General features: G+C 36.7%; 1 protein-coding gene across 1 annotated transcript in view; it reads left to right on the top strand.

Annotated features, from left to right (window-relative positions):
• Positions 1-10523, top strand: part of LOC145787867 (cilia- and flagella-associated protein 299-like) — a 29860-nt gene extending 19337 nt beyond the window's left edge. Inside the window, exons 4-7 of the mRNA XM_082599705.1 lie at positions 6145-6235; positions 8369-8511; positions 9132-9261; positions 10111-10523. Of these exons, the coding sequence (XP_082455831.1) occupies positions 6145-6235; positions 8369-8511; positions 9132-9261; positions 10111-10209 (463 nt within the window). The 3' untranslated portion in view covers positions 10210-10523. The remainder of the gene's footprint in view (positions 1-6144; positions 6236-8368; positions 8512-9131; positions 9262-10110) is intronic.
• Positions 10524-12820: the final 2297 nt, after the last annotated feature.

Below are 12820 nucleotides of genomic sequence, written 5' to 3'. Positions count from 1 at the left end.
TTTTTCAAGTTGTTTTTGTAATTTTTGTGGTTTAGTTGGTCGTACTTGGCATCTTGCACTTTTGACACAATTCGGAATCAAATATACATTCTCAACATTTCGACTCTGCAAAAATCACGAGCTGTAGGTGTTCCTGATTGTTCAGATGACTCTACAATTTTTATTCAATATATGGCATCACAATAAATTTTCGTAAAAGGTACAGTTTAGATACTGATTTTCAAATTTGTAAAGTTATGAAAACAAAACGTACAAATATAACATTTTTAAACGTAAAAAGTTATTGAAAAAAATAGAAGAATGTTCAAATTTAATCATGCGGTTTGCTTAAATACTTAAAAATTTGTAAACACAGATCTAACGACTAAACTGTTTGTTTACCAGCATAACAATTCACTATGTTTGCTTGACCTGTTTGGTCTGGGATCCTGGTTTAATTAAATACCTGGCTACAAACCATTTGTTGCAAAGGTTTCAGGTATGACTAAATAGGATTTCCAGCGATTTTTTTTGACAGAACTGTCACACAAATAACTTGAGCATTTATTGTTGTGTTTCTAGCACGTGCTTTTGGCCAGGTGCGTAACGCCAAGAAACTCTAATTACGTTTGTCCGTGTGACGTACCATTGGCAGCTACTTCAATGGAACAGAGAAAAAACTAGTTTGTTATCAAAACAGCGATTTTATTGGTAGTTTTTACATACACCATTTTTTTTATTCCTACAAGAAAGGTGCTTCAAAAATATTTTCTCCGTTATATCTAATCCATATTTTTAAAAGGAAAAAGTGAACTTTCTCATAAAAATCGCATTAATAATGTTTTGTCGAAATTTGCAATTGAACAATCTTGAGTAGCTGTCACTGTCATGGTGTATGTGGCGCGTATCGGCAATCGACTTAGAACGATGACCAGTAGCAGCCAGTTGTGTTCGGCCTTCTGGCAAGGTATGCTTTCGATTGAGATGGTACAGAAATTTTCCATATTCTTTACTGTACAAGATATTCTATTCCTTACCCAAAAAAATTTTATTTCTCACTGAGGCAAGGTGAAAATCTACAAGCCTTAACTATAGGAATCTTTGTTCTCGGACTGAGAAAACCTCTTGGCAAGTTTGTTTCTGGCAGTTTTCACACACTTGTACCGAGATAGGCAGAGCCGCTTGCTGATGTGCTCTTGAATTCAAATTGCTTTCCAGTCCACTTGCGAAACCTTTTATTCCTTAATTACCACATCCCATTTCTTTGCTCAAATTTTCATTCCATGGCATACATGACCCTCTTGATCTATGTTTCTCGGTAGCCAAGTGTAGCAAGAATTGACAACAATAGACACGTGTTTTGTCCACTAGGTTGGGCTCATCGGTATCGCACCACTAATTCATGCTCGTCAAGGACACGGTAATTCTTGCCACAAAGTGGTGTTACTGTAGCCCATTTTTTTTCTGATCTTTTTCCTGATTTCTGCTACGATGGACTAACGTTATTGCGAAGCGTGAACTTCATCGTGGCATAGTTTTTACGTTTTGTCTTTCCACACCTATGAACAAACTTTCAGTAATAAACTACAGTTAATTTGACATATTATTGTGGCTATTTGCAGCAATTTTTTATTTGCATCAGTGTTGTAATGTGTTAACGTAATTTTTATTCAGTCGTGGTTTAACTAAAACGTTTGTTAAATTATCAACATGTTCATGTAAACTCTGCAACCACTTTAAATATCCAACTGAAGCCAGTTTTGCTGTGAAATGTATTCACACAGATATGAGATTTGTCATCATGGTAGGCTACCGTTAATTTTTGAAATTTTGAAGCGACGGTCGAGCAGGCTAACCGGTAGATTTGGTCTTTGTTTAAAATCCTTTTTTGATTGAAGTGTCACTGTTGGGTCAATTTTTTGAACAGCTGTGCTGCGTAGATTTACGCGACACAAGGCCTGTGCTTTCTCATGAGAGATTTCAGGTGGCATAACCGTCCTTTTTTACATTATTATTGAAGCAATGTAAAAAAGAAGGATTTAACTGGCCGAGTGGCCGGGTATGCGCTTAGCATGCGTATTGAACAGGTTGGCATCTAACCAAACCAGTCTTTTCAATACCATTGCACAACAGCTTTGGATGTTGAAACAATGCTAATACTGGTTTAGTTAGATGAGATGTAATGTTGAACTGGTGACTGCGATGGCACACACGGCTTATCAAATAATCCTGTTTTAGGACCAGGACTGTTCATACATTTAAATACTATTCCACAAAATCACGTTCAAATTATAGAAAAAGTCATTAAATGCGATATCTGGTTACATTTAATAAACGTTGGGAGAAGTTATACCAATTTGAAAATATCGCTTTTCTGATGCTAAAAATTACGGGGTTGTTTTCGGCGAACAGGTGTGCTAGTTTGTATTGGCTGCTCAGGTGCTTGTTTCAATTCTTTTGATACCCGTCCATCACTGTTATCAACCGCTTCCCATGACCTTACCTGCTAGATTTCACTCCGCATTTCATCTGCGGTCAGATTATAATGGCCAAAAATTGTTTTTGACCGCAATTTTTTTGACATTATTATCACAACGCAATCTCTGGTGCTTTATCATCGCACTTGCTGACATGAAGGCTATTTGTTAAGTTTATATTTGTGAAGTCATAATCTAAAGTATTTTACCTCAAGACTGTTTTTTTATTAACACAGACATATTACGAAGAAATCTGTTGTTTATGACATGTGGTATCAGATCGCAATTTGTAAGAATTGGTTTTCCGTAGATCTGGAAGAATTTACGGTAGATTCGATTAATGGACAATAAGTACCAATTATTCATAAACTTTTGCGCATTGTCGCACCTTATTGAATACTTTACATTTTTATATTACTGCAGCACATATTTAAACATCCAGCTGATATGAGTATAATTTGAACAAATCTGCGATGGAATTTAAAACACGGCCTTTGTTTGACGTTTCCCATGGTTTAACTATGAACCTTACAATTTTGAACTAGTAGCTTTAAAGGAGGATGTGGTACGTCTATGATGGTATATCACTATATCCGAACGCTTGTGTCTTTTCTATTGCGTCGTTGTTTCAATAAAGTTTGTCTAAAAAGTAACAGGGATTTTCGAAACATTTTTTTGGGGTTTGACACGAAAGACTTCACAAAATATTCTATTCGAAACAGAACATCACATTGAAATGGTGTTGTTGACAAGAATAAAATTATCTGCAAATTTTTTTGTCAAAGAGAAACGAAATATTTCGAAATCTTCAAACATTTTCAAAACATTGTTGTTGTGGACAACAACAATCATTTATGGATATCACTGATACGCAAAGCAGCTTGGCAACACTGTTGTGTTTGTTTTTATACCAGGTCCAGAATACAATATTTAAATAGACGAGACTACAATCTTGCTAGGCAGTGTTGCCGGATGAAAATTTTTGTTTCCATTTTGTGTCGAAAAAGATGGTACAATACCATGCAGGCAATGTGCCTGAATATCGCGCGTCACATGTTATTCGCCGACAAGATCGTTTGAAGAATCTCTGCTTGAGATACAGAGATGAAAACATTGAAATGAAAAATTTCTTGCGAAGCATCGCTCACAACTTCGTTCGGCAACACTACCTTAAGTGATTCTAGTTTATAAAAATACAACAATGTTTCTAAACTGCTTTGCATATCGCTAAACATTTTATTTCATTAAATAAAAATAAAGCGCATCAAACAGCCAAAGCAATTTTGGACTTGTCATCAGCATCGATTTGTCCTTTCTTTGATAGGTGAAACCTGACGTTTTATATCCTAGCAGGAATTCGCCAGGCATTGTACTCCTCCGCCAGGGTTCCCGGTTATTACTTAGATTTTTTCTGTATGGTGTTGTCCATTCTGGATTTTTTCGGTATGGACAGTTTCTGTACGGATTTTTACCTTCATTCATTGAAACGTTACAAGAAAAAAAACGAAATAATTTGTAGTGATCTCAGAGTTACACTGATAGTGTGAAATAATGCAGTTTCTCTTGAGATGAACTCTGCATCTACGTTAAGTGCAGCTTTGTGACGCTGCAAATGGGAATGAAATTTTAAGAAGCCATAGCACGAGATTAAAGCCATAGAAACCATCGCGGCCAACTCCTATAGCCTTTCTCTGGTGTCCGACGTTTTCTTCGTAAACAGTTTTTCGTAAAGCAATTCTTCGTAAGCAATTTTCCGTAAAACAATTCTTCGTAAAGTTAATTCTTTGTAAAACAATTCTTCCCAAAGCATTTATTCGTGCATGCAATGGAGATTTGATGTATACGAAGAAATGCTTTACGAAAAATTCTTTTACGGATTTCATTTCACCAACAACTGTTTACGAACAATTGTTTTACGAAGAATTGCTTACGAAGAATTGCTTTGCGAAGAAATGTTTACGAAGAATTCGCATATAACCCCTTTCTCTGATGTCAGTGCGTTTAATGAAATGTTTTAATAGACCTTTTGCATAACAAACCAACAGAGCGTGACGTTGGAGTCGTGAACGACCAGCCGCTGTTTGCAATGCTGTGCGATAGGGTTAGTGGCGTAGTTTGCAGGCGAATAAATTGTTTAACGTTTGCTTGAGCTTTTGTTTTGTGGTCTTTACAAGCGTGTATCAGTGTTTCAGATTTTCAGTATAATTTTCAATAAAATAAAACTCTTTTAAGTTGTAAAATTAGGCTACAGAAGTGTTAACCTTCGACCAGTTCTTTACTGTATTGGAAGCGATCTTGCCCGGCAAAGATAGGAAGGATTTCCTATATTATACAGCTTCAAAAGCTAAGCATGCAAATCAAAATGTTGATGCAGAACTTGATGACGATGCTACTTTCGAAATACCTCAAAATGATACAGGAGCACTGCATCTAGGCTACATAGACTAGCGGTGGAAGATGAATTTTTCTTGGTGTTGATGAAGCTTCGCCTGGGTTTGTTTTATACAGACTTAGGCACAGGGTTTGGTATTAGTTCTGCATTCGTACTGTACACCGTATTTTTCATTCATAAATGCATCTCATGTATTTACGGTTGATTAGTTTGAATATATTCCCTCATCGTAATGTTATCATAGCAGCCATGGAGCCAGACTTCAAAAAGGACTACTCAACCACCATGATCATCATAGACTGCACTGAAGTACGTCTCGAAACACCATCCTCATTGCACCGTCAGTCGCAAACGTACTCGAACTATAAAAGTATGAACACTGCAAAGGCATTAGATTAGTGGGAGTTGATCCAAGAAATGGGGGTATTATGTTTGTATCTCAGTTGTACACTGGTAATGTGAGTGACAAAGAAATATGTCAGAGGAGTGGATTTTTCACCTTTTGAAGCAGAAAATAGCTGCTAATGAACTGCACTTCAATGATTATGGCCGAAAAAGGGTTTCTTATAGAAAAAGATTTAGCCATGGTATTGGTCTACATTTGAATATCTCACCGTTCCTAGGTAAGCCTCAAATGAGTGAAGACAAAGTGTTGAATACACGAAGTATTGCACGTCATCGCATTCATGTAGAGAGTGGGCCATAAAAAAAATCGTCAATTTCACATCTTCGACAGGAAAATACCAGTGACTATGCTTGGCATCACCAATGAAGTGGGGTTGGTTTGTTGCATATGTTATGCAGAATGAAAATAAAATGTTGCAAGACAAGGTACCACTAACGTGATCCATAATTCCCGGTCAAATCAAAATGCACACGCTCCACAATGCCGTCCTAAATTGCCTTTCCTAGTCTGTTAGCCAACACTATGATTAAAACGAACAAAAACTGAAGTGTATCGATAACCTACAACAATTCATAAACACAAAAAATTTACTTTCATCTGCCAGCGACCTCACGTTTGCTTGCAATAACAAGAAACGCCTTCATAAACCGTAGAAAACAAGCGATTCTTAACTCTCGGACTCCGCGTAACTCAAACGTCACGCTCTGGTGATTTTGAATGTGCAAAAGGTCTATTTAGATGCTTAATCCCATTCTGTCTATGTTTGTGGACATGCTCACTGTATTTGATTTATTCACCAGCAGGTTCGTTTGTTTTTTTGGCGCAAACGTGATCGTGTTTTGACATCGCTAATTCGAAAAAGGTTCTATAAATTCAATTATTATGTTTAGGACCTTGGCAAGCTCTGGAAAAAAGCTTCGTAGCTCTTTTCTGGAAGTCCTCGCCCAACGAGAAGAGGGGAACAGAAGTGGAAAAATGACCGTAAGTAAAAGTCGTATGTCATTGTTTACACATGAAGAAATAATAATTTTTGTCGTATCCAGGCTTACGCCCTTTGGTTGAAGATTTAGATTGAGTGGGCGGGAAGGCAAGGAAGCCTATCTTTGTGACATGCTTTTGAGTGTTCTGACAGAGACAAAGCGACGCGCTTTTGAACAGTGTCGAACGGACATCTTTTCGAGTGTGGTACCAGAACTCTCACCATTCAGTTATGCACCAGACAAATAATATTTTACTTGCATAAAACATATACGGTAATGGAAACTTATGGTTGCATTAACACTTTGAATACGCAATATATATTTATAAACTGGGTCAAGGCTGAGTCTATTGATAATTTTTTGATAGAATATTAGTCGTAAAGTTTGCTTTGCTGTGAAATGGTGTTGCCTTTCTGAAATATGTCCCAATAAGTTGTTTTCGACATAGAAGGTCGTGCTGCCTCACTTCAACCAAACTTGGTGTTTACTCGTAAGTACCTCTCCTTGAATATTTCGGATCGTTTTTGTTATTTCTGTTGCTTGTTGGTTGGAAAATTTCCGTACGGAAAAATATCCTGAATGGATAATATCATACGTGAAAATATCCCTACTGGAATATAGGCTACTCAGTACTCACTCGGAAAGTATCCCCACTGGAAAAATATCCACTCTGATGGACGGTTGGTCTACATCTACAGCATTTAAAGGGTTTTTACCGAATGCCCATTGTGATGTTAGTTGTGTTTTTAATGTTACCACCATATTTTGCTTTTTGGCTGCTCCCCCAACGAGCCAATCAGTTCGTTTTAACAACAACTGCAGACGTTGAATTGATATAAAACAATGACTGATTTATTGACTTTGTTAAGTGGTTTTGTAAAACACCTGTCGTTTACGATTTCTTTCTTGCTATAGATTTCTCACACAATTAGTTACAAAGCGTTGTTTAATGTTCTTGTTTTGTATTTGAGATGCGTACGTTAGGCGAAAAATAAGTGAAATTTAAGATTTATTACCTGCGTTTTATGATAGTTGCTTTCCATACAAGGCAAATTTGATTTGGTAAGCGAAAACGAATTGGTATTTTTGTCATTACTTCTTGCGTTTAAACGATGTATGGGTGTCGTGTAACACGTTATTTTGCACAATGTTGCAACTGTTTATTGGTAGCAATGTCATTATTTTGAATTGAGTGCAAATCTATAACATTTCATGGCACTTAAGTCCTGTCATTTGAACTGCTTTTTGGCTGTTGCTGAAATTAGTTTTGCTGTCATGGCCTACAGTGCCATTCGCAATCAAGCACAGTAATTTAGATAAAAGTTTACTCTATTTTGTAGTTTTCGGGACCCCGGCTTTATACTTTAGGTGTGCGTGTGCAGTGTGCTCCTCTTTCAACCTGTTTTTTTGTTTTTTTGTTGAATGCTTAATCTCAGCAATCATTTCACCAGTCACTATTATTACATGGACAATGTAAACAGTGACGTTTGTAGCATTTTTTCACGTTGCAACTTTTTATGTTGTCTGTGTCTTGTTGGTTGATGTGACATTTAATAGGCAAGATGCTGAGCTTGTAAATTAAACCTTGCCTTTGCTTCCTTCGTCGTGTAGTGGGGTATTAAATTGTTCTTAGTGGTCTTTATTTTGAAAATTAGATGAAAATGTTGTTTGCTATTTGCCATGGGCACGCTTATCAATAAAGTAACCACTGATAAATAAAAACCTCGTTTCTAGCACTAGTTGCTACGTTAAAACCTTATGACAAATAAAAACCTTATAGGCCTAAAGTTGTTTCTAAACACGTGTCCTGTCTAAAAAATTTAATCTGTCTAGTTGTTCGTAACTTCCCCGTCTTTTTTACATGCGGTTTAAAACTTTTACATTTGTAACATGGTCGGTGTTTGAAATTTGACGCATTCATCAGCAAAACCACATTTCTGCTTCTGAGTTTTGGGCAGTTTTTGCAATGAATGTCTACATTTTACATCCGTACTGGAGAACATAGCAAACAAATACTAACTTTTTATGCTGCGTTAGAAAAATATCATTTTAAAAGTTAAATTTATCTCTAGTTTCTTAAATTCGCGTAACAGCACCAAACATTTGTGTAACCTGTGAAAATGTTTCTCTACAGTCCATTATATTTATTCGAGACAAAAATTCGCGTCATCAAGAAATATCTGGCTATATTGACTTTGCCCACCGATTGAAAACTGAAGATTTTGAACCATATTTCTCAGGAAAGAAGAGATTGCTTCCAAGGCCTTCTGATCTGAGGTTGGGTGTTATATTGATTTTATGTTTGTCGATGTCAAAAAAACTTGAATTTAACATGTTTTTACGTAGCCTATAGATAGCCTGTGGCGACAGAGTTTTTAAAAGTATGTTGCGAAGAGTAAAATGGTCAACATTGGTGGTCAATATTTGACCAATCTAAAGAAGAAACACAAATGCATTAATTTAACTCTTATTCAAAAACGTATCGAAAACCACACTGAGTCGAGTGCTAAAATTCAAGTGCTTTTAAAATTGTGTTGTAACCTTCGCACTTGTCCATTTATTCGGTGCAGGTTGCTTTTTTTTATTCTTTTGCAAGGCTGTGAGAAGTATCACAATTACGACGTGCTGCAAAGCGATCAAATTATCTATTTTGTAATAGCGCACTCATTTACGGATATATTATTGAAGACCTAAGTTTAAAAACTATTTAAATTACTTTTTGTGAAAATTGAGTTATCATCAAAAATGTGTTGTATGTAAGTCAATGCAAGACCCCGCACAAAATTTGACTTAGCCTGATGTCACTATAACACGCGCTGGTGTTTGCATAAAAGTAAAAGATTTAACAACTTTTGAAAAAATGCTGTATTGCGCAAACAACCAATTTATCGTTTTAGTTTTTACAATTGGGAAACTCAAACTTCAACATCCAACCCTACACCAAACTATCAAGTCATCGCTGAAAATGCTTCCGGATTACTCTTCAAGAACAAACGAGATAGAAAAATTCTGAACGTGGATCCCAAGGTAGAATATTCACGTTTAACGATTTTTGCTAGTGCCATTCTGTAACACTAACAATTTTTATAATGTCACCAAGCTATAGCCTTAACACTTTATCCCATCTATTATAGCTGCTATCGTTTATGTATTGGGTAACGTTTCGATTATATCAAGAAGATTAAAATGTGTGTAATTGCGATTCTAAAATTAAACGCTCCGCCTTTGTTCCCTATCAAGTCTCAGTGGCTTTATCACTAACAAGCTTGACCTTTAGGTTGAAATAACACGGTTTTGAATGCAAATTTGCACTTACTGTATTTTTATCTGTCACAAGAAATATGTGGATTGTCCGTTTCAACCGTTCATATATCCGCTGCAAAGGCTTCAACTTTAATGGATTGATACCCCATGACCACCGACTTTAATGTTTACTTTTTTTTACTGACAATTGACGTTGTCAATCTGAGTAAATGCTTTCTGCAACTTCTCTGAAGCAAAGAAATACATTTTCAATTATGCTTCCCACCGTATACTTTGCCTTGATAGAACAAAGTGATATTTTAAGTGGCTGAATTGGGCGAGTATATAATTTAAGGATTTATTGGAGGAAATTAGGACTTTCAGGAACTGAGAAAGACTTCGAAAGCTTACTCTGAGTAGTGTCAGATACATGTAAAACATTTCAACTACTCACGCAGCGGCCACGGTCACCAAGATTGACAGTTTTCAATTTACACTACGGTGTGATTGAGTTGTTGTCACTTGCAAACTATTCCACTCACTCGGTCCCGCACAATGAGGAAGCTTGATGGTTTGACTTTCCAAAAATGTGTCTTCAACAGATATGACAACTCTGTGATTACTATTTTGTAGGCTCTCTCCCCTGGGGACAACTCTACACGAACGCCAATCGACACCGACCAGTACATTCAAGTTGTTATCTACGACCACATAACTCGAAGAAAAACCTGATTTTGTTACAACTTTTCATTTCATGTATATTCATTATTCAGTCTTGTGCTTGCAAAGTTGCTCATTTCTAAATCGCTTTGCTTTATCAGAGGTTAAAACATTGTAAAATTGAAACTTTGTTAGCTAAACTAGGTTACCCTACGCTTGATTGACATTGGTCTTGCATTACGGTCGTATAAAAGCACAAAGAAAATTTTCGCTCTTACATTGTTTTGTATCCTTGTTTTTCGCAAAGCAATGTATGTATTGTACGACTTGTTTTACTTTGTAGTTTATTGTTGACGCTTTAGTTAATAAAAAGTCTAGAACAATCACTACCTGGTGTTGTTGTTATTGATTACTTAATGGCAGTTTGTCCCATGCAGAGCTGCTGCACAAAGTGAAAAATGCTTCACCGTGACGTACAGTCTGTGATTACATGCCATGTGACCGGCAGACTTTGAACCAATATAAAAAAAATGAATTGCTGCCTGAACATCAAATGAAATTTGCTATTTATCCTGTTTTTCCTTTGATGATTGTAACATTGACTTTATCCATGTGATTTCTCATACCTTGCCGGACAGATTAGTTTCTCCGTTGAAGTAGCAATTCAAGTCATCAGAGTTCTTTGAATTTCTTTTCAAGGTTCGGTTAATGTTTGATGGCAGACCTTGGCAGTAAATCGTTGTTTACGGCACGTGTCTGTTTTCTAGTAGAATCTTTGATTTTTAACTCTTCCGGAACTAAACAGGGTTTAAGAATATAAAGTAATCAAGGACTTACGCCGGAACGTTACAAAGAGCAGGTGCCCTGGCAAACTGTTTACTTTCGCTTTAATTCAACAATTTTTGATGCTGCATCTACGGAAAAGTTGTGGATTTTGCTAAGCCACACAGCTGCTTCTGCTGTCCAGGTGTGCTAGGATACGGGTGCGTAAATCACGTAATCACAGAGTTGTTGGGGCCAAATCATGAACAAAGGGTCGCAATTAAATTATCTTCCCTATTTTATGCTGCTGCCAGCTGAACAATTTTGATTATTTTTCCTTGACAATGAAAATTTATGTTGTTTTCATTTTTCTCTTTGAACTTTTTTACATTGCCCATGCTCAAAGAACTTTTTTATTGATTGCAAGACCTAGCTGAAGAGGATTACAAAGTTCGACGCATTGTCGTTCGAGAAAGCAGATCATAAATTGTAACCTTCTGGCGTAAATTTTAGCCTCAATGACAGGAAAACTAACACATCAACAATACTACTCTTCTTAGGACTTTGGTGAATCGAAAAACCAAGCTATTGGGTTTTTAGTAAGCTACGCCTGTATCTCAAATAGCTTATATCACAAAGTATTCCATACTTTCAAAAGTAATTCCTGATTTCGTTCAAAGTACAAATAGTATTAAAACAAAAAAAATATTCATCAAAATGCCAGTACACTTAGGTTAGTTGTAGCTAAGGCTGTGCGAAACAAAAGTAGCCTATGTCGAAAATAGTTCGTTTCGAAGCTAAAAATTTCTTGTCTTTTTGAGTGAAGAATTTCATTTCGATATCCAAGTCATTTTGTTTCGTTCTGCGTTCGAAACGAAATATACAAGAATTTGGGAATTTAAAAAGTGCCAAATACTCACACTTCAAAATAAATTGTGTCATGTTTTGCAAAGGTATGATATTGATATAATCGCAACTAAGTGAGAAAAATTCTTAATACCACACTTTTGTTTGCAAAAAAGGATGTTTAAAATTTCCTGTTGACATATTAAAACAAAAAAATTATTCATCAAAATGCCAGTACACTTAGGTTAGTAGTCAGGTAGTGCTGACGCCAGGAAGATCGCTCCTTTTCAACAGTGCATATCCTTGGCGACAGTTGGTTTGGTTGTTTTCTTTCCACAGAGGTAAGAATTCAATTGACTGACAAAAGTAGCGGTTGAGAACTATGTGGCAGGAACTAGTGGTGCGGTACTGATGAGCCCAGCCTCATGGGCGAAACACGTGTCTATCGCTGAGTTCCTGCTGCACTCGACAGCCGAGAAACACAATCGGTGAAAATCCATACAGAAAATATCCCCGACTGGAAAAAAACGTAGAAAAAATCGTGAATGGATAATGTCCCCTCGCTCGAAAAATAAGAATAGGCTACTTTTCAGTAGGGACATGTCCCGTATAGATTTTTACTTACATCCCTTGTGAAGCTGTTGCTGAGGTCTAGTAGCCTACCTCAAATGTGTGGGCCTACTATTAACTCCTGTAATCAACGGGAATTTTTAAATAAATTGTGGGTTTTCCCATGCTTAAACAAATCTGAGCCTGATGAGCTTCCATAGTGATGTTAAACGTAGGCTACCTGTGATTGTAGCTAACTGCTCTAGGCTGCTGCTGAGCTGAGTCGGAGTCTGCCTCGCTTTCTGACCTAGTCTTGTTCTGACACAATCCCTGTTCCATATCTCGAAAGCTAAAACCTCAATTGCTAAGGTAACAGAGATCAGTAGTCAGTAGATGTAACTAGGGTTGCCAGAGGTTCACATAAAAAAGAGCCCAAGCTGATGCAAAAAGTAGCCCAAAAGTAGCCCAATTTTTTGGGGGTTCTAAAATGGAGCCCAAGCAAAGAGATAGGCTATTATACAAAATT

Source organism: Aplidium turbinatum, chromosome 18, assembly GCF_918807975.1.
Source record: "Aplidium turbinatum chromosome 18, kaAplTurb1.1, whole genome shotgun sequence".
NCBI classification, from domain to species: Eukaryota; Metazoa; Chordata; class Ascidiacea; order Aplousobranchia; family Polyclinidae; genus Aplidium; species Aplidium turbinatum.
Note: the sequence above shows the minus strand (reverse complement) of the source record. Positions and strands in the feature narration are given on the sequence as shown.